General features: G+C 55.4%; 1 protein-coding gene across 2 annotated transcripts in view; it reads right to left on the reverse strand.

Annotated features, from left to right (window-relative positions):
• Positions 1-1,588: 1,588 nt before the first annotated feature.
• The window catches only part of TMEM121 (transmembrane protein 121), a 40,072-nt gene continuing 21,038 nt past the window's right edge, over positions 1,589-20,622 (reverse strand). The window contains exons 2-3 of one of the 2 annotated variants that reach the window (XR_012764197.1): positions 3,514-5,251; positions 1,589-1,672 (exon numbers count right to left, since the gene is read on the reverse strand). Coding sequence is in view for 1 of the 2 variants with exons in the window: in XM_075422373.1 (XP_075278488.1) it covers positions 3,697-4,635 (939 nt within the window). In the remaining variant the exon portion in view is untranslated. Of the gene's footprint in view, positions 1,673-3,281; positions 5,252-20,622 lie in introns of those variants that run through there. The other variant, XM_075422373.1, reaches the window with a different exon arrangement.

Here is a 20,622-nt window from a genome sequence, read left to right on the forward strand (position 1 = left end):
GCTGCACAACAGCCCGGCATGGCTTGCTTTATTCCACTTACTGGTGAGCTCCTGTTTTCAGTTCTGCAGCGCTTGGGAAGTGGATGGGTTCAGTCCAGCCCATCCTCACTGCCCGGGGAGCAATCGCAGACCATCTGTGGAACAATTTGCTGCCCTGCGGGACCAGCCTGTCAGGAAGGCTCGGAGAGGCTTGGATTTTGCACCTTTGGAGAGTGCCATTGCTCTGCTGTCGCCTGCAAGCTGCAGGGTAGACCTGGCTCCTCCTGGGGCTGTCTCATGGTTTGGAAGGAGGTGTTCACCTCAGCACTGTCCAGCGGGTCGGGAATGGGCAGGACAGCACCAGTTGGACCCCCAAAGCGCCACCGGCCTCTCCCCACCAAGGGCACGGCTCCCTGGTGCCCATGGCCTGTTGTCAAGCTGCAGCGAGGGATGCCGTCCCTGTGGGGTTTCCACTGGAGCGCTGGGATTTCGCAACCCTTTTCCTGCGTTATTGTCGTGCTGCTTTTGCTTCAGTAGGTGGGAGCCTGCAACTTGCCAGAAGGGCTTTGCATTTCACCAAGGAGCTCTTTTGCCAACACACCTTCTCAGTGGAAAGCTGAAAAATTGCTCGGTTCCAGCCTATTTAGTTTTAATTGTTTCCTTTAGTTCTCATTGCCCGCGGCAAAATATCACCTTCCCCTAACACACAGCCAGGCTGGGCGCCAGTCACCCTGCGCAGCCGCCGCCACCGTGCCATCCCTCCCACCGCTCCCCCGGGTCTGCTGTCTCGCTGGGCAGGGCTGGATTTTGGGATGGAGGTGGTGGCGGCTTGCGTTGCCCTCAGCAAGCACCGGGCGAGGAGCAGTTGCATCGCTGCCATCGCTGCGCTCTCTCCCCATCTCCGAGGTCTTTGCTGGCTGCTCTGGCTCTCCCCTCCGCTCGCAGACACTTGCTGCGCGGACTTTCCCAGCAAGCTCTCCTCTCCCCTGCTTCCCAGCCTTTCTCTGGCGGCTGCTGCGGAGAGGCTGGCTCGGAAGGCTTGCTTCCAAGACGGCTTTGAAAAGAAAGGACTGTGCCGCTGAGTGAGAAACATGATGCACACAGAGCCCCTGGGGAATGCGGAACAGCAGAAGAGGAGAAAAGCCTCTCCTCCCTCCCCTGGCCACAGAGCAGGCTTCGAGCACCAGCGAGCTCAGGTGCCTTTAGGGGAGCGATGGAGGTCACCGTGCCCCGGGTGAGCATCACCTCCACGGCCTCTCCTCCCGCTCCTGCTCCGAGCGCAGGGGCGCAGGGCAGCCCTTCCCCAAGGACACCCCTCTTCACGAAGGCGACAACCCCATGGCACGGCCAGGGTCCTGCAGCCTCAGGGAAAAGGCTGTGGGGACTCCTAAGCCTGCTCGGAGGTTACGGCACCAGCAGGATAGAGCACTATTCCCTTTCCATGCAAGCTCTATCCAGGGAGCGCACCCAGACAACCCCCCGGCAACCTTAGGAACAGATCAGACTCAAGGGAATATTAACTTATTCCAGCATAAGGCACGGCTGCAGAGCCAGCTATCAGGCCGAAAAAGAAGGAAACCACACACAACAACCTGCCAGAGTAACCCCCGGGTAATTTATTTTATCCCCAGGATAAAATATTGCTGTGCTTCCAGCACCTACAGGTTTTCCTCCGCTCACTTCTGGGGAAGAGCTGTAAAACAAAAGGCTCATTAATTAATCAGCTAAAAGAGTGACAGAATGTTATTAGATACTCAGGAGTTAATTGTACTGATGTTAATCGCATGCATTTTAATGGCACCAGTAGAGAAGTAATATGCAATTCCATAGGTATTCCAGAATAATTTAGCAAATTAATTAATTTCTGCTAATACTTTTTGTATCACCTGTCCTCTTCCTCTCATGTTCTCCCAGGGAAAGGAGGAAGAAACCTTTCCCGCTGGCTAAATCTACTGAAAACTCACTTTTGCTGACAAAGACAGAGTTTTATTTCTCAGTGGATTTATTCCTGGCAGAGAAACCCCCCAAAGTCATCCCAGGGTGACAGGGTGGCCAAGCAGGGCTGTGATTCCCTGGTCGTCAATTTGGAAAGCTGGATCAGGGCTGGGCAAAACGTTTTGGACAGATGATGATGGGCTGAAAAGATGGAGGCTAAAATGGTTTGTGGATTTAGGTCAAATTCGGTGAGCGGAGCCAGGACAAAATGTGGAAAAGAAAAGTAAACAGCATCAGGCATTTTATTGTCTCCTCAAAACGAAATGTTTGGCTTAGAAAAAGCAAAACTCTCCCGTTGCAGCGTGCTCGAGAGGCAGCTTTTCTGCTTGTCTCCTTGCGCCTCCCCCCAGGCACCAGCAGCGGAGAGGTGCCCAGCATCTGGGGCACCATTTCAGCTGGAAAAATGATTTATATTGGCTTTCTGCACCCACTGCTTAATGAGCGCAGGGCACAGCACCTCAGGACGGAGGTGGATATAGGAGGAGACAGGTGATTTGGGCCATATGGGAGCCGCTCCTCAAGCTGTCCCCCTCCCTCCCCACGCTGGCAGAAAAGAGACCACCAGAAGCCATTGCTCTCACGGGGCTTTTATTGTCGGGCTGGCCCTCGCCCCCTGCCCCACTGCCTGCGGCTGGCCGAGCCCCTCGCCACCGCACACGCCAGCAGAGGAGACCCATGCCCACTCCCAAGCCCAGCCGCCTGCCCGGGGCAGCACATCCTTCCCAGCTCTTTTTTGTTTTGTTTTTTTTTTTTTTTTTTTTCTTTGTTTTTTCTGAAATATTTTATTTGAAAAATATAGTAGCTGTGGAAAGCAGCCCTCTTTATAAACACTCGATGCCAGAGTGAAACGCATCGTCGCCATCCTTATTACTACGCCCTCGCGGGTGCCCACGCCTGCCTGTGGCAGTGCCGGCGGGGCCAGGGCGGCTGCACCAGCAGGGAGAGAGACACAGAGAGACCCTTCCAAAAATAGAAATATTGTGCTGAGTCGTTTGGAGTGAATGGAATACATAAAACACCAGCATTAGATTAGCTTTAGTTTGTCAAATATTGCTCCCAGCGGAGTCGGTGTAGTGCGCAGTCCCCCTCATCCCGAGTAGGGGAGAACCATGCCAGCCCTCGACCCCGCTCCCCACCGCAGGGCTCGCTGCTTTCGCCCACCGCCGACTGCAAGCACACCGGCCCCCAGGACAGCCCAAGAGGCCCCAGGAGCCGTCATAAATAGGAAAACTGTAAACACAACCATTGGAGATAAGAGACATCTACAATCACAGGGTTTACTGGTTCAAACGTCCCACCCTCCCTCCCAACCCGTACACCTATGCCCCTGTCCCCACTCCATAAAAAGGTCTCCAGTAACAAAATCCTCGTTCCAGGCTTGGAGTAAAGGTGAGGTGCTCGAGGAGTAAAAAGGAACATTGCAACCTTAGCGGTCTTTGCTCAGGAGGGGAGAAGTTGGCGGGAGGGAGGGAGGGGGTTAGCTGGTTCAGGTCCTTTGCAAGTTCATTTGGTTTGTCTGGAGGACTCCTATGGTTATACCTGAGATGAAGACGTCTAGGGGACACTCCATAGCTCAATTAAAACACGGTTGATGTTTTGTGCCTTGAAGAGCCCTCGCTGCCGGGATTTGTCCGTTGCGCTCACCCCGCGCAGCAAGAGAGCAGCATCCCTCCTCTCTCAGCACGGGGCTATCTGAACCAACACTCAGCCGGGGCTGATCCCTCATGTGTCCAGGATCTCGCTGGTGGGCGATGGCTCATGGGGGATGCCCTGTACGCTGTGAATGGTCTGGTTGTGGGAGAGGGAGTTCTGCTGAAGCTCCAGGGCGATGGCGTTCTGGGGGAACTCCTTCACCTGCCGCTTGTACTCAAGGAAGGTGCACGCCTTGGTGGCGATCGCAATGATGTTCTTGCCGATAAAGATGGTGGAGACCCTGCTGTCCTGGAACAAGACCATGTTGATGGCCCGGATGAAGATGGTGACGATGTTAATGGTCACCAGGCTGAGGACAGGATAGAGCATCATTTTTTGTGGGGCAATGTGTTCCCCTTGCATGCTGATCTCGCTGAGGGACACGCAAGGCAGGATCAGGAGGAGTATGTAGCAGTAGAAGAACATGAGACCCTCCGCCCAGATGGGCAGGCCGGTCCTGTGCGGCTCCCACAGGTTGGCCTGGATGTCCAAGATATCCAGCAGATCAAGGGCCACCCAGAAGAGGCGTCCCCGCAAGTCCTCTTTCTTCCGAAAGGTCCGTATGTACTCCATGCTGTCCAAGGCCACCAGCACCAGGTAGAGCCCCGGCACACAGATGGAGAGGAGCAGGGTCAGGGCTTTCCTGGCCACCGTCTCCAGGTTCTTCTTGTCCGCCTTGTAATTCTGAAAGATGAAATACAGCTTGATCTCCAGCACGAAGATGTAGAGGAACCACAGGATCATGGCATAGCCCCTCTTGGCCGTCTTCACCTCTGCCCCCACCCATACTGCCACGTAACGCAGCACGATGAGGAAGCAGATGTCCCCCACCAGCACGATGATGCAGACGCCAATCTTACGGGGCCCCTGGTTCTGCTCCACCAGGTAGGCGTCCATGAAGGCCATGCTGGTCATGATGACGATGGTGGTCAGACAAACGTGGCGTTTGTCGGGCGGCGGCAGCACCATGGTGAGATGAGCGGCTGTCCCTCCGCGCTGGCACTAGGGGAGCAGTCCTGCCAGTGGGGCACGGGGGGACATCCGCGGTGAGCCAGGGGATCAACGGCTGCTCCGTCCCCCAGCCCCAGGAAGAGGTCCGTGGAGGAGCAGCGGCTCAGCCAGCAGCCCTGCTCTCCCCGAGCTCTGGGCTGCCCTTGCAGACCCTGTCCCCAGCTCTTTGCCCTTCGCTGGCTGTGCCCCACGAGCACTGCGGCTCTGCTCCCAGTCCTGGGCAGCCTCCGCCACCAGCAGCCAGGACTCACAGAGCTGCAGGGCGTCCTCGAGGGATGTCCCTCCTCCGTGGCGGGTCCCCCATCGTTGGTCAGGGTCTCCAGCGATTCTGCGGCACTAATGCACGTCTGGGCTCCAAGCCCCAAATCCTGGTGCAGATTCCTTGAAAGATGGTAGGTGACCGGGCAGCAGGCAGGGCAGGCAGGGGAGCTCTTTTCTTCCCAGCGAGACTCCACGCTCCTCTGGGGTCTGGAGGTGTCCCGCTGTGTCTTCACAGGGAACCACCTTCACAGCTATCCCTGCGGGGCTGTGCCGTGCTCCCGCTGCTCCCAGCTGTACACACATCCCTCCATCCCTGGAAAAGACGGCAAAGAACAAGCGTTAGGGTCCCTCTGCATGCTGGCCATGGGACGGTGAGGACCACAGACCCCCTCAGCTCGCACCACTCCACGGCGTGAGCCAGGATCCTGCCGGGTACCGTCCCACCTCCGGGGCACCCACCATCGTGCCCTGCGCACGGCTTAATGCAAAACAGCTTTTTATTGAGGACGAACACAGTCTAGGGTGTCCCGCGTGGAAACACGGCATGCTGCCCTTACACAGGCACCCTCCGTCCAACACACCTCGACGAGCTCTGGAGTTTCGTTCCCACCGCTCGAGCAGCAGCACTTGGGGCAGCAGGCTGCCAGACCCACAGACCCACAGAATCACAGAATGTTTGGGGTTGGAAGGGACCTCTGTGGGTCACCCAGTCCAACCCCTCTGCCGAAGCAGGGTCACCTACAGCAGGCTGCACAGTACCATGTCCAGACGGGTCTTGAATATCTCCAGAGAAGGAGACTCCACAACCTTCCTGGGCAGCCTGTTCCAGGGCTCCGTCACCCTCAGAGGGAAGAAGTTCTTCCTCATGTTCAGCTGGAACTTCCTCTGCTTCAGTTTGTGCCCATTGCCCCTTGTCCTGTTGCTGGGCACCACTGAAAAGAGTCTGGCCCCATCCTCCTGACACCCAGCCTGAAGGTATTTGTAGGCATTTCTAAGGTCCCCTCTCAGCCTTCTCTTCTTCAGGCTGAACAAGCCCAGCTCCCTCAGCCTTTCCTCATAGGAGAGATGATCCAGTCTCCTCATCGTCCTCATAGCCCTCTGCTGGACTCTCTCCAGTAGCTCCTCACCTTTCTTGAACAGGGGAGCCCTGCCCAGGGGGAACAGCAGCTCGCAGGCTGTGGGGCTCGTCCCTCCTCGAGCAGGGGTGAGGTCAGGGCTGGCACACAGGGCAGGGGGTAGCAAAGCTGTCCCCAGGGCGGCATGAGGTCCCGGCAGCTTTCTGGCCTGGCTCAGCTGCTCGTGGCCACAGCCCCTTCTCACCGTGCTGCGCCTGCATAATCTGTTCTGCGTGGGGACTGCACTCCCGGGAAGTGAACAGGTCCCACTGCACTCAGGAGTACTATCAAACTGCTTACACGGAGTGAAGGACACAGATAACGGTCAGAGTCAGACGTGCTCATCACACGCTGCGTGACAGCCAGCCCTACGTGCGTAGCAGCTCCCTGGGAGGAAAGGGCTTGACTCCACAGACTCCCCTGTACATCCCCCCATCTCATCCTGTGGAGCCCGGCCACCATGGCTGCATCTACCCACGGATCCCCCATCTCTCACCCGACCCACGCTTCGCCAGCCCTCAGCACCATGTGCCTGCTCAAGCTCTGGTGGCAACGACTGCCCCGCAGATAACATCTCCAGGGTGACGCAGCCAGGCTGCTGGCGTCAGCGAGCGCTGGTGACCCAGCCCGCTGGGGTGAAGCAGAGCCTGGACCTGGGTCTGGATGGCTGTCAAGGTGCTGAGCTGAACCCCGCGCACGCGTGCAGTTTGGGTGCCCATCCCTCGGGGCAGGCGGGCATCACTGCTTGCAGGAGGGGGCCCAGGACCCAGGGAGAGCCCCGGGAGCTGTTGGAGGGACTCGGTGCCAGAGCAGCACCAGCAAAGCTGGTGGCAAGAAGCCAAGCCTAAGGAACTGTAAGCCATTAACAACCTGCCCTACTTCGCACGGGGAAGCGTATTGCAGCTGCTTATGTTTATGGGGCCTCATTTAAATAAAAGCTGTATTCTCTCCCGTTTCAGAGAGAGAAGAACAAAGAAGAAAAAGTGGGAAGCCAGATGAGTCAGAGCCAGCCCCAAGGTGTGCCTGAGTAGGTGGACACCAGGGATGCGTGTACCTGCTCCCTGGTTCCTAAAGGACGTGGCAGGCGAGGATGCGGTGCTCAGCAAACGTTAGCGGGTGACTTCAACCCTGCTGCCCCAGCTGGGACCCACACGTTGCTCTTCCCAGCCCACTGACAGACTCGTGCACGGCTGGGAAAACTGGCCCATTAAAATCAATTCTTAGGCAGGAATTGCACAGAAAGAAACCAAGGAGCCCAGGGGGATTCACGAGGACCCCCAAGACAGTGCTTCCCAGGCAAGGCGCGCACCGCAGCCCCGCTCTCACCAGCGCAGCTCTCCGCGATGTCTTGTAGCTGCCATTTAGGGCTTCAATTTGTTCTTTCTTGAGGTTTCAGATAAAAATATACAGTCACTGCTGTAACTGCTTTTAAACTTGTGCCAAGTTTTACAGGGGATTTATAGCCAAGGATGGATAATTCCAGATAAATTAGGTCTTTCAGGAGGGAACAGTGGGTTTTTTCTTTCCCCCTTAAGCATTTATGCCTTCAAAAGACAGCTGTTATTGAAAGGGCAGTGGGTCCATCACAGCACATTAAGGTTAGGAAGCAGCTTGCTGGTAAATCACGCCCTCTGCCCCTGTGCAGTACAAGTGTGATCTGGGAAGTGGGGCAAGGCACACGCTCCCAGCCCAGGCTATCCTCCTGCCTGCAAGAAAGCACACGGAAAAACCCTGCCCTGCCTCTCGGTGAATACCCAGGGCACCGGACAATGTTAAATCACAGTGTTTACAACAGCAGCAAACAGGTCTTTCACCACCAGTGCTGAGCAGATCGCTCTCAGCAAAAAAATACGCTCCGACGGTGGATTCTTCCCTCCCGTCCGCTCCTGAACGACTTGCAGCAGCTTGGGATGGGTTTGATAAACACGTTCATTTGTCATGGTGACCTTTCAGGGCGGAGGAAGAGAATGGTGGGGCTGAGCTGAATCACAGGGCTCGAGCACTGCTTTATCTTGGGTTAAATCCTGCATTACCCAGGACAAGCACCTCTTGCCTTTTGCAAAGAGTTTCCAAGCATTTGCTGCAGTGCAAGCTCTTCTCATTTTCCAGCTGTGCAATAGCTGGTGTTTTCCCCACCTCTTGCAGCCCTGGTGCCACATGGAAATACGAAGGTCTCTGCCTATCTGTGGAGCAGAGCTCGGCAGTTTGAGTGGTGTGTGACCATCCTGCCAGGGAGGGGGCACGTAAAACTCTCCTTGGAGGACTATTTAAAAAAGGAGGTAGTTTTTAAACAACTATAACTCTGAAACATCCTGATTCGTAATTTTTAAATGACTTGCATTTGACAGTACATTCAGAAACTGCTTGAGAAACGTGCTGGATAAACAAGAAAATGAGCATGTCATATAGCCACAAGAGCATATCAGAGGCAAATATTTGTTTAGACAAGTATTCACAAACTTTTCCTTCCTGCAGGAATTCTTGTAAATAAAAGCTAGCTCACCTGAACATAATGAGCTCGGGGTGCTACGGATGCCAGCGAGCCAGGCTGGCAGCTTCCTACGGGAAGGGATCAGGCAGCCCTGGCATCCCGCTCGGTGCCAGGGCTCCCACAGGCAGGCACTGCAGTGATGCTTCACTCTTGGCAGCTACGGGCCTCCTCACCAGCACAAAAATCAATCCAGAATCGCATATCCTCCTCTACCACTACCCTATGCAAACAGCTCGGTCGCTTGCACTGGAGCAAGCGGGGGCACTTGGTAAGACCCACAGCAGCTTGCCCAAGGGCAGTGTCCAGCCACGCCGGCGAAGGCTGGCAGCATGGCACGGGGACAGGCAGCAGCAGGGTGGCCCCTCTCCATCTCCAGGGCTTGCTTGGGGACATCCCTTTTCCCAGCCCAGCCTGCTCCTTCCCAGCATCCTTGCAGGGTGGGAGAGGCTGTGGTGGGAATGGGGGGGGGGGGGGGGGTGTGTGCTGTGGTTTCCTGGCCAGACTCAAACTGACGTGCAGGGTTTGCACTCTCATCTCTGCCCTGCTGCCTCTGGCACCGAGGGAAAACGAGCAGCAGAGGTGCAGCCATCCCCTGCCCTTACTACTCTGGTGCCTCTGTTCTGGCTGGGGAGTTATTTCTTGGTCTTGTACCTGTTTTTCCCAGCCCTCCCAGTTGCTATATAGCACCTCTGGTTAACCCAAGGACATGCAGTCACAGCCGTGCTTCACCATCAGCCCAGGCAGTTTGGAAGAAAATTAAACTGTACTTTCCACCGTGATGCTGGTGGCTTGGTGCAGTGTGATTAATTACTGCTAGCTCTGCCGTCACCGGTGTCTGCAACCCACACCTGCATCCACTCCTGCCTCCGCCCACTGCCCGTGCCCGGCATCCCCCAGCATGGCACCGGGCACTCCAGAGCCGTCCCGGGAGCCCCCCGCATCCCCACACACCCGCACAAACCCCATCTCCCGGGTCTGGGGAGCAAATGGCCACAGACAAGCCTGGAGGGCTTGTGAAGCCACTGTCAAAACACAGCCTCATTAATGCCAGCAGGCACTTCCCAAACACCAGCTCTACCTGGCAAATTAGTTTAAATTATTTAAGTGATCTGAATTCTGTCTATAAATAAAAGAAGGAGCGAGCGAGGCAAAAGTATACAATGCGTTTCCCAGGTAGTTAGGATGCCGCATTGCTTAAAGCTTCATTTGCACTTTAATTGCTTTGATTTATTCCAGCTTTCCTGGGCGTAAATCTGAAGCTCCCCTTCACTTAGGCCTTCAGCCCTCTGAAGAGCTGCTGCCCCACAAAGCCCCTTCCCCAGCGGGCAGTGCCACCCCGCCATGCCCTGTGTCACAGCACTGTCCCCAGCGTAGAGCAGGACGACACATCTACACGCTTTTTAAACACCTCTGAGGAGTCCCCGTCCCTGGAGGTGTTCAAAAAATGTGTAGATGTGGCAGTTTGGGATATGGTTTAGCAGGCACGGTGGTGTTGGGGTGATGGTTGGACTCGATGATCTTAGAGGTCTTGTCCAACCTTAATGATTCTACGATTCTATGATGAGGCAATGTGCATGGCCACCTTTTGCAGGGACTAAAAGCCAGCTGCAGCAGAGCCACCTGGGCACCTCGTCTTACCGGCAGCCGGCTGCGCTTCAGGGAGCAACCACGTAACAGCCAAGCAACCTGCTCTCGGCAGAGGTCCGGGCTGGGGAGCAGCTCTTCATCGCTTACGCTTTTTGTGACCCACCGAATTATTTGCGAGCTCTGTGCACCACGTAAGGATGGGGTTTACAGGGAGAGCAAATTCTCCTCCGACGAATGAACTATAAATCATATTGTCCCCATGCCATTGCATTTTCCTGCTTCACCTTGCTGAAGATTGGTGCTGGTGGGTGTCTCGTTCAGCCTCACTAACCTGCAGCCTGGGATTTCACTTGCACCCCCGGGGCAGCCCCTGGGGACTGATGGAGGGGGAGCATTGCTGAGGGGGATGCTCGTACCCTGGGGAGTGGGGAAGGTCGCTTCTGAGCCGCGGCTGCACCGTGCCTCCTCCCAGGCAGTACCGGCATCTCAAGTGCATCCTGTGAAGGAAATGAGATTGAGGAAAATTTTTCCGGACCCTGCCCACTAATTGTGTCCGAAGGAGGAAACAGCTTACTTGCTAATGATTACAGATAATTTACTGTGTAGGCACATCGAGAACCAGGGAAAGGGCTGCAAACTGTTCCCAGAACCTGCCCCAAGTCAACAATGCAGCAGGGCTGGCAGATGAAACCGGCTCCAGCGGGCGCAGCCACCGCACCCTCACGCTGCAAACCCTCTCAGTCCCCTCAAGGGTTTCATTTCTCCCCCCTTTCCCAAAAAGAAACTCGAGCAGAAAGTATCAGACCTGTCGCCTGAGAAGGAAAAAAACAAACGCACCCTCTCGACCACATCATTTTTGTGACAGGGTGGGGAACTGCTGCTCGCCCACAGCAGAGCCCTGCGCAGGATGGATGGCCTTTTGTGTTCGCAGCCCTGTCCCCCGCGGCTGTCCTGGCCAGGGCTCTGCCACCGATGGAGGCGGCTGGAGCTGCCGGGAACATTGATTGCCCCATTCACAAACACGCCGAGTTTGACAATATTTGACAGATGTTCCAAAAAAGAAAAAAAAATAGGCTTTTCAGATATTTTGGGTGTTTAAATGTAGTGTTTAGAAGGTAAATGATTCATTTTGACTTGTACATAAAACGCGAAATTATCAAACTATGTTTTGACACTACCAAAACAATTTACCATTCTCCCAGCAAAACGTGGTGTTTCTGTAGAGGAATTGCTTGGCATTTCCAAGTTGGGTAGATTTGTAAGAATTCGTTCTGATCTGGACAAAACCCCAGAGTTAAAAGTGTCAAAATCCCCCACGGTCTGTCGGTTTGGGCGTGTGTTTGGCAAACCCCCGGCTGCACGTGCATTTGCCACAGCAGGAGATGCATGTGGAGCTCAGTGTCTGTGGCGTGCAGGTCCTGCTCATGGACGTGTCCCCATCCTCTTCTCCCTACGGCAGGCTCCCTGCACCCTCTGCTCACCCTTTAGTAGAGCTTTCCCCACTGGTCCTGGGGCTTTTCCTACCGGGGGGGTCCTCCTGGGCCTGCCTCACCCATAGGGAGCTGCTCGTCCTCTCCCAGAGTCCACCAGCATCTTCCCCATGCCCCTGCCCTCCCAAGCTCCCCTCCCGCCCCAGTGCTCCTGCAAACGCTGGCCCCAGCATTCGCTCTCCCAGCGGTGACATGACTTGCCCCTGCTAGGGGAATTTGACCCAACTACACTTTTTTTTGTTGTTTCCCAGGCTGTTTCTCCTCTTCTCTGAGACTCTGTTGGATTTTAAGCCCACCTCCCAGGGTGCCACCAGCAGATGCAACCAAGACCCTAGCCAGGTCACCCTTGACAGTGCCAGTTCTCCTAGCAGTCACTGTCCCCTGCCTGGGAAACTGTTTTGCTTTCAGCTGAAGGAGCCGTGCCAGCCTTGTGCTGGGGGCAAAGCACTTCACGTCAGTGATGAGGGACTCGGTGCGCGGGAGCCCTCCCGCCCCAGGCACCGCAGGGTTGAAAGCGCATCTGCAACTTGCATTTGCACAAGTCACCTAACTAAAATACAGCAACACACCACCAGCTTTGACCTCTGCTGGCACCTTCCTGGATAGATCGGCTTAACCCAACCGGTCACCAAGCCTCACCTGCCAGCAAAGCCCAGAGCTTTGATTTTCTCTATGCTACAGATAGGCATCAAGGCAAACACCAGGACCAAGTCAGGCCAGGAAGGTAAGACTTGGATCCGATCTCGGTAGCTCGAGGCTCTACTTTTGTGTGTGACTCACTGCCAGGTCCTCAAATAACCTTACACTGTCAGCATGAGGAGAAAGGAAAACATGGAGCCAGCACACAGCCCGCACATGGACGCTTCTCCCCACTCCCTGCTGGAAATCCCCATAGATGGAGGATGGAAAAACTCCCCGCTCTGGCTCATCCTTGTCCTCACTCTCCTGGGCGCTGGCAGGGAGGCACAAAGTTTGATAGGAGCGGTGCTCCCAGCACCCTCACCCCACACTCCAGAGAGCTTTCAGGGCTGCTCTGGCGGCATCGGGCACCTGAGAGCCAAGCAGCTCTGGCTGCCCCTCTCCTCATCTGGGCGTGATTGAGAGGGAGTCAGCTAATTAACAGAAAATGGAGGCTGGTGTGTGAAACTATAAACAGGGGAGTGCTAGGAGCTTCCCAGTGCTAGATGTGCACTTGTAAGGGAAGGGGCTGGTGGGACCTCTGGGGCAGAACTCCAGAAACCTCCCAGGGAAGATGAACCTGAGCTCTGCAGACATCTCCTACCTACATGAGACAGCGTTTAGGCAGGGATGACTCTGCAGTAGATGGATGATGGCTTGCAGGCACCTGCTAGTTTCTCTGACCTAGGGCCAGGCTGGATGTCAGACTAAAGGCAGCAGCTGAGGGACGCATTCTCCTACCTCCTCCCTCACCCACACAAGTCAAGGCTGTGGGCAGCAAGCAATTGGTGCTTATAAACCAGGACAAGCTCTAAAGCTACGAGCTGGGAGGACAGAGGGGTCTGACTCTCCAAGTGCAACCCTGGAGATTCCTGCTGCTTAATGCTGAAGGTATGGAGCATTTTCTGCACTCAGTGGCTTTTGGGAGGTGCTGTGCCAGTCCCAGAGAAAGCTCTGTGCTAGGGTGGGAGGACAGCAAAAGTGACCATGTGTGTCCCTCTTCCATAAGAAAGCTTCCCCTCCTTGTCTCTCCAAGCGAGCAGAGGGCCTGGACGCTTGAGGAGAGAACTTTGGCATTGTGTAGGCGGGGAGGTATCTCTGGAGGCCAACCAGCTCACCTGCCAGGCCAGAGAGATAGCTTCTGCGTGAAGCAAGTGGGCATCTCTGTGCTCCCTGGGAGCTGCCTCGGGCTTGTCCCTGCTGCCAGGCTGCGGTGGCATGCTGCAGCCGGGCAGCAATCGCAGAGAAATGCCCCTGCTATTCCCTGTCTGCCCTGAGCATGGAGTTAGTGGAGGTGGGATGAGCCGGGCCAGCAAGCAGAGACTGAGCTGGGCAGTCTGCTGCTGCCATCAGCCTGGCCTTTGATTAAGAGTGATTGTTCTGCTCGTTAATTAACACAAGGCAGCTGCTGGCCACTCTGGTGGAATGAAGCAGCAGAGCTCAGTGAATGTGATAAAAGGCGAGTGTGTCTGCTGGCTCCTGCTGGGCCTGGCAATGCTGCTGTGTCCCCGGCCACACGCCTGGGCTGCGTGCAATGCCACCTCCAAACCTCGCTGGGGAACCTCAGCCCAGGTGGGGGAACTCTTCCCCCTCCTGCAATGCCAGGATCCAGCTGCTGTAGGAACCAGCAGCGGAGACGGAAGGGATCCGGTTAATCCCTGGGGTCGTTTTGCTATATCTGTTCTCCCAAGCCACAGTGAGATGGTACCGCTGGCGACGCCTGGCTGGCTCCTGCAGGCTTTATTTCCCTATCTGCTCCTCAGAGGAGACCTTCCTGAGACAGAGCTCTCCCGTGACAACAGGTCTCATCCGTCAGTGGTACCTGGCATGCTGCTGCTCACCTGGGTCCAAGGCAGCAGTCTGCCCTGCATGGGGTGAGGGCCTCCCCCGGGAACAGGCGTGGAGCTGCTCAGCCAGCTGTGTTTGCAGCTGAGGCAGCTCCCCAGGAGATGAGGAGGCATCTCAGCTATTTCTGCTCCCCAGTGAAGTCACTTGTCAGCAGGCAGCAGGACATGCGTGTATCCCAGCAAAATCTTCACCAAGAACATATGTCTTTTTTTCTGAATTCACCTCAAACCTTGGTAATACAGGGACAGTAAGCAAGAAAGAACTGGTGGGTGACTTGCAAAATCAAGGGAACTTTGCCTTGCCACGCACTTGGTGAATTTATTTCAGCAAGGCTGGTCCAATGTTAATTATTGATGGTAATAGCTCATCGCCGATCATCATGAAATCTTAGCAGGACAAGAACTCTGAGGCGCATCCTCCAGCAGACAACTATTAACTTGTCTGGTCTTAAATCACAGTTGAGTCATGGTAGGGGTTTGGTGGTGCCACAGAGCCAGCGATGAGCCTCAGTGGACTCTGCTCTACTTTTGCTCTCCATCATTTAAGTCCATGCCACCACCAGATCCTTCTGGAACAGGTTCTCTGCCAGATGGTGAGCCAGTGGGTTGTGGTGCTTGTTAGGCTCAGGAGGACAGCAGGTAGATGTGGTTGACCCTCCATGTAGGCACCAAGCTCAGGGTCACCCTCCCCACACTGTGGTGCCACTGCATCTGGGGTGTAGGCAGTGCTGCCTTCTGCTGCTCTGACATCGTTTGGGAGATAAAACATTGCACCCATCTTGAAGCAGCGCAAGAAGAATAATGCCAGCCCAGAGGTCACCAGGGAGACATTTCCCTTCCTCTGGTTTCTAGCCTTCCTTCTACCAGCCATCTAATAAATCTAATAAAATCTGTCTTGCTGGTGTCTAATTCAATTCCATCATCCAGAGACCAGACTTCTTATATCACTCACAGACCTAACCAGCTACATCCTCGGTGTATGAGCCAGGCCAAGGGGCTGCTGCAGGCTACTCCAGAAGAGAGCAATTACCTGGGATCAGAACTCGCTCTCCCAATCCATTACATGTTTATACTTTTTCCTTGGGTCACACCTAATTGAATTATTTAGATGTTTGAACACCATGGTCAGAGGCAGCTGATGACTTCTAGACTGAAGCTGGGGCACTAAATGAGGTGCCTTTTGTTTTGTCTCAAGGACAACTCTCCTGCTCATACCCTGATGCAGCACTCGGCAATCTGCAGTGTGTTCAGCCTAATGCCATCTCCAGCAAGCAGCTGGGCTTTGACTCTTGCTCTAAAGGTGAAGGACTTCCCCAAACTTGCTCCAGCACCTGGAAGCGCAGGATAGTGTCTCTGCTCCACGGAGCATCTTCTGGTCCCTTGCGCCAGTGGCTGCAAGGTCACATTTCAGCAGAGCCTGGAGGCTTACAGAGCCAGGGCTGCAAATGCCCTGATCGGTGCTTCCAGGACCATGTCTCACAAAGGCTTCTGGTCTCACCATCTTCACAAGGAGGATCACCCATGCCTTGTCACACGCAGCTAATGAACCGCCGCACAGCTCCCAGCTGGAGGGAATTGTGTTTCCACCGTGCTGCCCTCCCAAAGGTCCTCCACCCACCTCCTGGGCAGTGACACAGCGATGCTCCAAGCCACCCGGGAGCCAGAGCGGAGCGGTGCTGGGAACTGCCGCAGAGCCTTGCACGGGCATCAGCCAGCATGCAGCCGGGAAGGGGTCGGGGCGGCCGGGGCGAGTGTGTGCTGGGGGATTTGAAGTAGCAACATGCATATGTCGGTCAGGATCTCTGGTACCCCGCCGGGTGGTGTGGAAGCTCCCGGGCTCCTTGCTGCCAGGTCGCAGGTGAGGAGGGTGCTCGGCGCGGAGGTTGCACAGAAATGGGGAGATGCCGTGGCTTCCCCAGCCAACCGCGTGAGCAGGCATCCTGTCCCCCAGGAGAATGTGACAATTTGCTGTGCTGGAGCTCATTGCCAAGGAGATAAAATATTTATGGCTGCTCTCTCTTGCTTCCCGTTTCAAGCCACGGTGACTTATTCTTGACAAATTCACATGCATGTTTAGAGACATCTTTACATTCCTTCTAAGTACAAAAGGTTTATTTCTCCACGTAGCATTTTGCCGGTCAGAATCAGCCGCCCTATCTACTCTGTGCTGCGTTTGTCCCCAGCTTCAGTGCTCATTTTCCTCTTGGTAATGATTATCATTATACTAAGAAAAATGGGTCATTTAGAGCGGTTTCTCCCCAAATGAAAGGCTGTGGGATACAGGATATCATTAAAATTCTAAACCTGACTTCCAACCTCAAAAGCAGGCTCTTGCTATTCGAGTATCTCTGCGGAGGGAGGGAGGAAGGGAGGGAGGGGAGAGGGCGCACGGTGAACGCGCTTTGGCCACAAAAGGACTGTCTGGGTCCGCGTGGGCTGTGCCGCCGACATCTGCGCTGGCATTAAATGTCCCTGGGCTGAGGCCGTCGCCTGTGCTGCTGACACAGATTCGCTGCCCAGCGGTGGAGGGCAGAGTCCTCCCCGGGGCTGCCTCCCAGCCAGCGCATCCGAAGGCTCCGGCTGCACCCACTGCCCAGCCGCCATGCTAATTCCTACAGTGAAAAGAGCAATTTCTCTCCTGCCAGGAGGGATGCGGCCGGGTCAGGTCCCCTGCAGAAGGGGAGGCTGGCAGGCTTAAAAGCCCATGCTCGGACAGGGAAGAAAGCAGGCTGAAGTGCTCAGGTGCGGCATCCCTGGAGGCAGCATCTGCCTTGCCCTTACACATTGCCAGGGCTTAAGGAACCTCAGTCTGAGAGTGTCCGTGCTGTCCCACGGGCCACCTGGCCGCGGGCTGGGACCTGCCACTGGTCCCTCCGACACCCTCGTCCCCGTGCCTGGGGACGGAGGGGATGCTCACCTGAGGTCTCTCCCCCGCTCCTCAGCCCTGGATCCGGGCTTCTGGCACCAGGGTCCCTGCCAGGCTCCACGCTGACCCCTCGCCTCCTCATTCCCAACGACAGGAAAGCGTGTCCTGCCCAAGTTCAGTGCCAGCTTTGTCCGTGACAGCAGATCTGCCACCCGCCTGGTGTTCTCTGCTCCCCGTCCTCCAGCATGCTGCTGCCCCAGAGTCTGGTTTCGATCTCCCGCTATCCCCAGAAAGGGCTTCACGGGAAATGTTTTGCTTGGAAAGGCCACGCAACTTCTGTGCAAGCCTGAAATTGTTGTGTACAGAGCTGTGAGGCAAAGCTAATCCATTTTGCAGCTTAGCCAGCAGCAGAAAGATGCTACTTAGCAGTGAGGAACTGCTAACTGTTTTTCTCCCCTCTGCGAAATGAGAGGGACAAGGGACATTCAGAGGATGAGAGATGGAGGCTGACCCAAAATAGCTAATTTAGAAACGTCTTTTAAGAAGGGAGACTTGCCTCAAATTGTCAACTTCTGAAGTCATTTCTTTCTAACTGTGCTTAGAACGGACTAATTTTTCATTCTCTTTTTTCACATTTTAAATCAAAACGCGTACAGAAAGCTTTCTCGCCACTGATCGCAGCCAAGCAAGCGCACGGCGCCCAGCTCCACGTCTCTCACGCGGGACGCAGGGGCAAACGTATCAGCCCATGGCGGTGACTACGTTAAGCAGCTCCACGTCACGATGCCGACCTCACAGCCACAGAGTTCTTAGTGTACATCACTTCCAGCCTTGCCGTGTCCGGGCGTGCGACCCTCCCCGCGCTACGCAGTCCCCAGGCACCCGAAAACTGCGGCAGCTGCAGAGCCGGGCACCCCACCGGGGAGGACGGAGGCAGGGGAGCGTGGGTGGGAGAGCAGCTCTCCTCCCAGGGCCACGTCTCCGTTACGGGTGTCTCAACGACAAGTTAGTTTTGGTCTAGCGGACTGGCTGAAAATCCAATATAAATTATTTCTGTTTGACTGCCACTTAATTATTTTCAATTGCGTCTTTGAGCAAAATAAAATACTGCAAAGAATGGTTAGGAGTCAACCCGAGATGCTTTGTTCAGCCTCAGAAAGATGTCCTTTCTCTCTGGGGTTATTTTACCCTTCTCCTCCTCCTCCCCTCCCCTCTGCTGCTAATTTCACATCGGCTTTGAAGTAGCAAACTGCTTGGACTTTTCAGGAACAATAAAGAAGATAAACACCACCTTGTGCGGTTTGCTGGAAAACATAGTTTCCAGGGGAAGCGGCTTCAAACCTCATTCCCAAATGATGTCAGACAAAGGGAAGAGCAAGAAAACCTCTTTCTCTCCACTGATGCCCACAGAGCCATCACTGCACCTTTGCCCCTTCTTCCCCAGCGGGAGGGAAGCTCATCCCTCGGGAAGCGGCAGTGAAGCATGGAACGGATCAGAAATTTCCCAGTTTTTCAGAGGAAACGTGAAATGTGGTAAATGCCTCTTTCTGGCAGGTATTTCTCTCTGAGTTTTCAACTCTAAGAGGCATGGGAAAATTGGTGTTGGTAGAGCAAAGGCATCCCTCCGGTACAAAGTGGGCGATGATGAAGACTTGCCAAGAAAGCGGGGAGACTGGGGGGTTGCTGCAGCCTGGGTCACTGCCGAGCTGGCAGAAAGCCCACCGGGCTGCAGAGGCAGAGCAGGTACACTTGCAATCAGCTTTTATTTCAATTTGCATTCTGAAACCTGCTTCTGGAGGGCCTCCTGCCCTCCCTAAGCACTGCATGAACACTTTGCGTTGATTTTTGCACGGCCATTTTCCCTCTCCCACCCTCGCTCAGCCTCACCTTTGCCACCCTCCAGCTGAGCACACCACCACCCTCCCGCAGTGCCCTTTCCTGCCCGATTTGCTTTGTTAGGCAGCCATTTCTCATTAGGATCCCTGGCAGCCCATCTCCCAGAACAGGGGAACCACAGGGACCCTCGGCCACCGCAGCTCCAGGGGTGCTTGTCTGCTCTGTGGCTCAAGGCTTCCCTGTATTTCCATATTTGCATGAAACAAGCCTTCTCCTGCTCTGGGTAGTTAATTCCCGTGTAATCAGGTCGCTAACATCTGCCGCAGCAGCACCGCGAAGCTGCCACCACCACGCTCAGCACCTGCCCACAGGGATGTCCCCGCGTCCCATGCAGCCGCTGCTCTCTGGGCACAAGCAGCCCAGAGGGACCAGGTATGAGCACGGAGGCCAAATATTGGACAGAAAATCACGGATTCCTGTTGTCTGAGGGATGCAGCAGCAGAGTGCAATAGAGAGCGGGGTGCTCGCACCCCTGGTTTCTCGCCCAGTGCCTGGCTGGCCCCCTTGCCCCGGCGGACAAGGCTTCCAGGCAGGGTGCAAGGGAGCAGGGCAGCAGGCACCAAGCAAAGACTTCGCTCACCACAAAGCCAGCTGCCAAGCGTTCGCACCCTGAAAACATGAGGCACTCAGGACCCGGGTCTGTGCAGCTGGGGAACAGCTTTCAGACATAAAAGCCACCGCAGATGAGTTCTTCCAGGGGAAGCAGTGGCAGCTCTCTGCTCTCTCCAGGCACAGGGCATCTCTAGCACCCTGGGGGCTGATCTCGATGCTATTTCTGGCATCGGTGAACCAAGTGAGTGCAAAACGCAAACAGTGCTGCAAGCAGCCAGGTCTGGACTGCGTTTGCTCCTGCTGTGCACTGGGAGGGCACACTGGTCTGGGGGCACAGTGACCTCTTTTAAGGTGTTGGGGGAGCTGCCTTCCCTGCCACGGCTGGGGCTGGGGTGCTATGCTAAGGGGAGCTGTGCTATTGGGATGGAGCTGCCCAGCTCTCCACCATTGCTGTAGGACACGGGGATGGTAGAACCCTCCTTTCACCTTGGGCTGTGTCCTATGGAGCCCTGACCCCCTCCGGATAAAAGCATAGATCGAGCTGCTCATCACTTAACTTGGCTTTCTGCTTACTCAGCCGCGGGCTTCTGCCAAAGGAGGGACTGGCCTCCTGGGCTGCGCTTGGCTGACACCACAGCTCTCGTGCTTCCTTGCCTGGGGACAGTCATTAGTGCCATTAGCTCTGTCCTGCTCTGCTGCTCTCCCTGATGAGTGCTGGCCCAGGGAGGGGACATCGCTCAGCGGAGCTCTTGGCCAGCGGAGAAGTATCCCTGCTTCTGTGAGATGCTCTTCAGGCTCTTTTCCCCAGCATTTTGCTTCAGCTCAATTTTTGGGAGTTTCTTCCCACCTTGGGAGCCCCACAGCCCTTCCTGAGCTCCATTCTTTCCAAACCTCTCTTCCCAGTCCATTTTGTGTGTCACAGCCATCACTCCACCCTTGTGCGATGCTCTGGGGCTGGTGCTTGGCCATCTTGCCCGTAGTGACAGTCAGGTGTTTCTAACCATGTAGCTCAACCCTGATGTCCTGCTGCAGGAATGGAGTGAGCTGTCTGGGGCAGTACATGCTCCCCACCTTGTCTGCTTCTTTGCCCCCCAGAAATAAGGAGGGCTATGAGGATGATGAGGAGACTGGAGCATCTCTCCTACGAGGAAAGGCTGAGGGA

Source organism: Opisthocomus hoazin, chromosome 6 (genome assembly GCF_030867145.1).
Source record: "Opisthocomus hoazin isolate bOpiHoa1 chromosome 6, bOpiHoa1.hap1, whole genome shotgun sequence".
NCBI classification, from domain to species: domain Eukaryota; kingdom Metazoa; phylum Chordata; class Aves; order Opisthocomiformes; family Opisthocomidae; genus Opisthocomus; species Opisthocomus hoazin.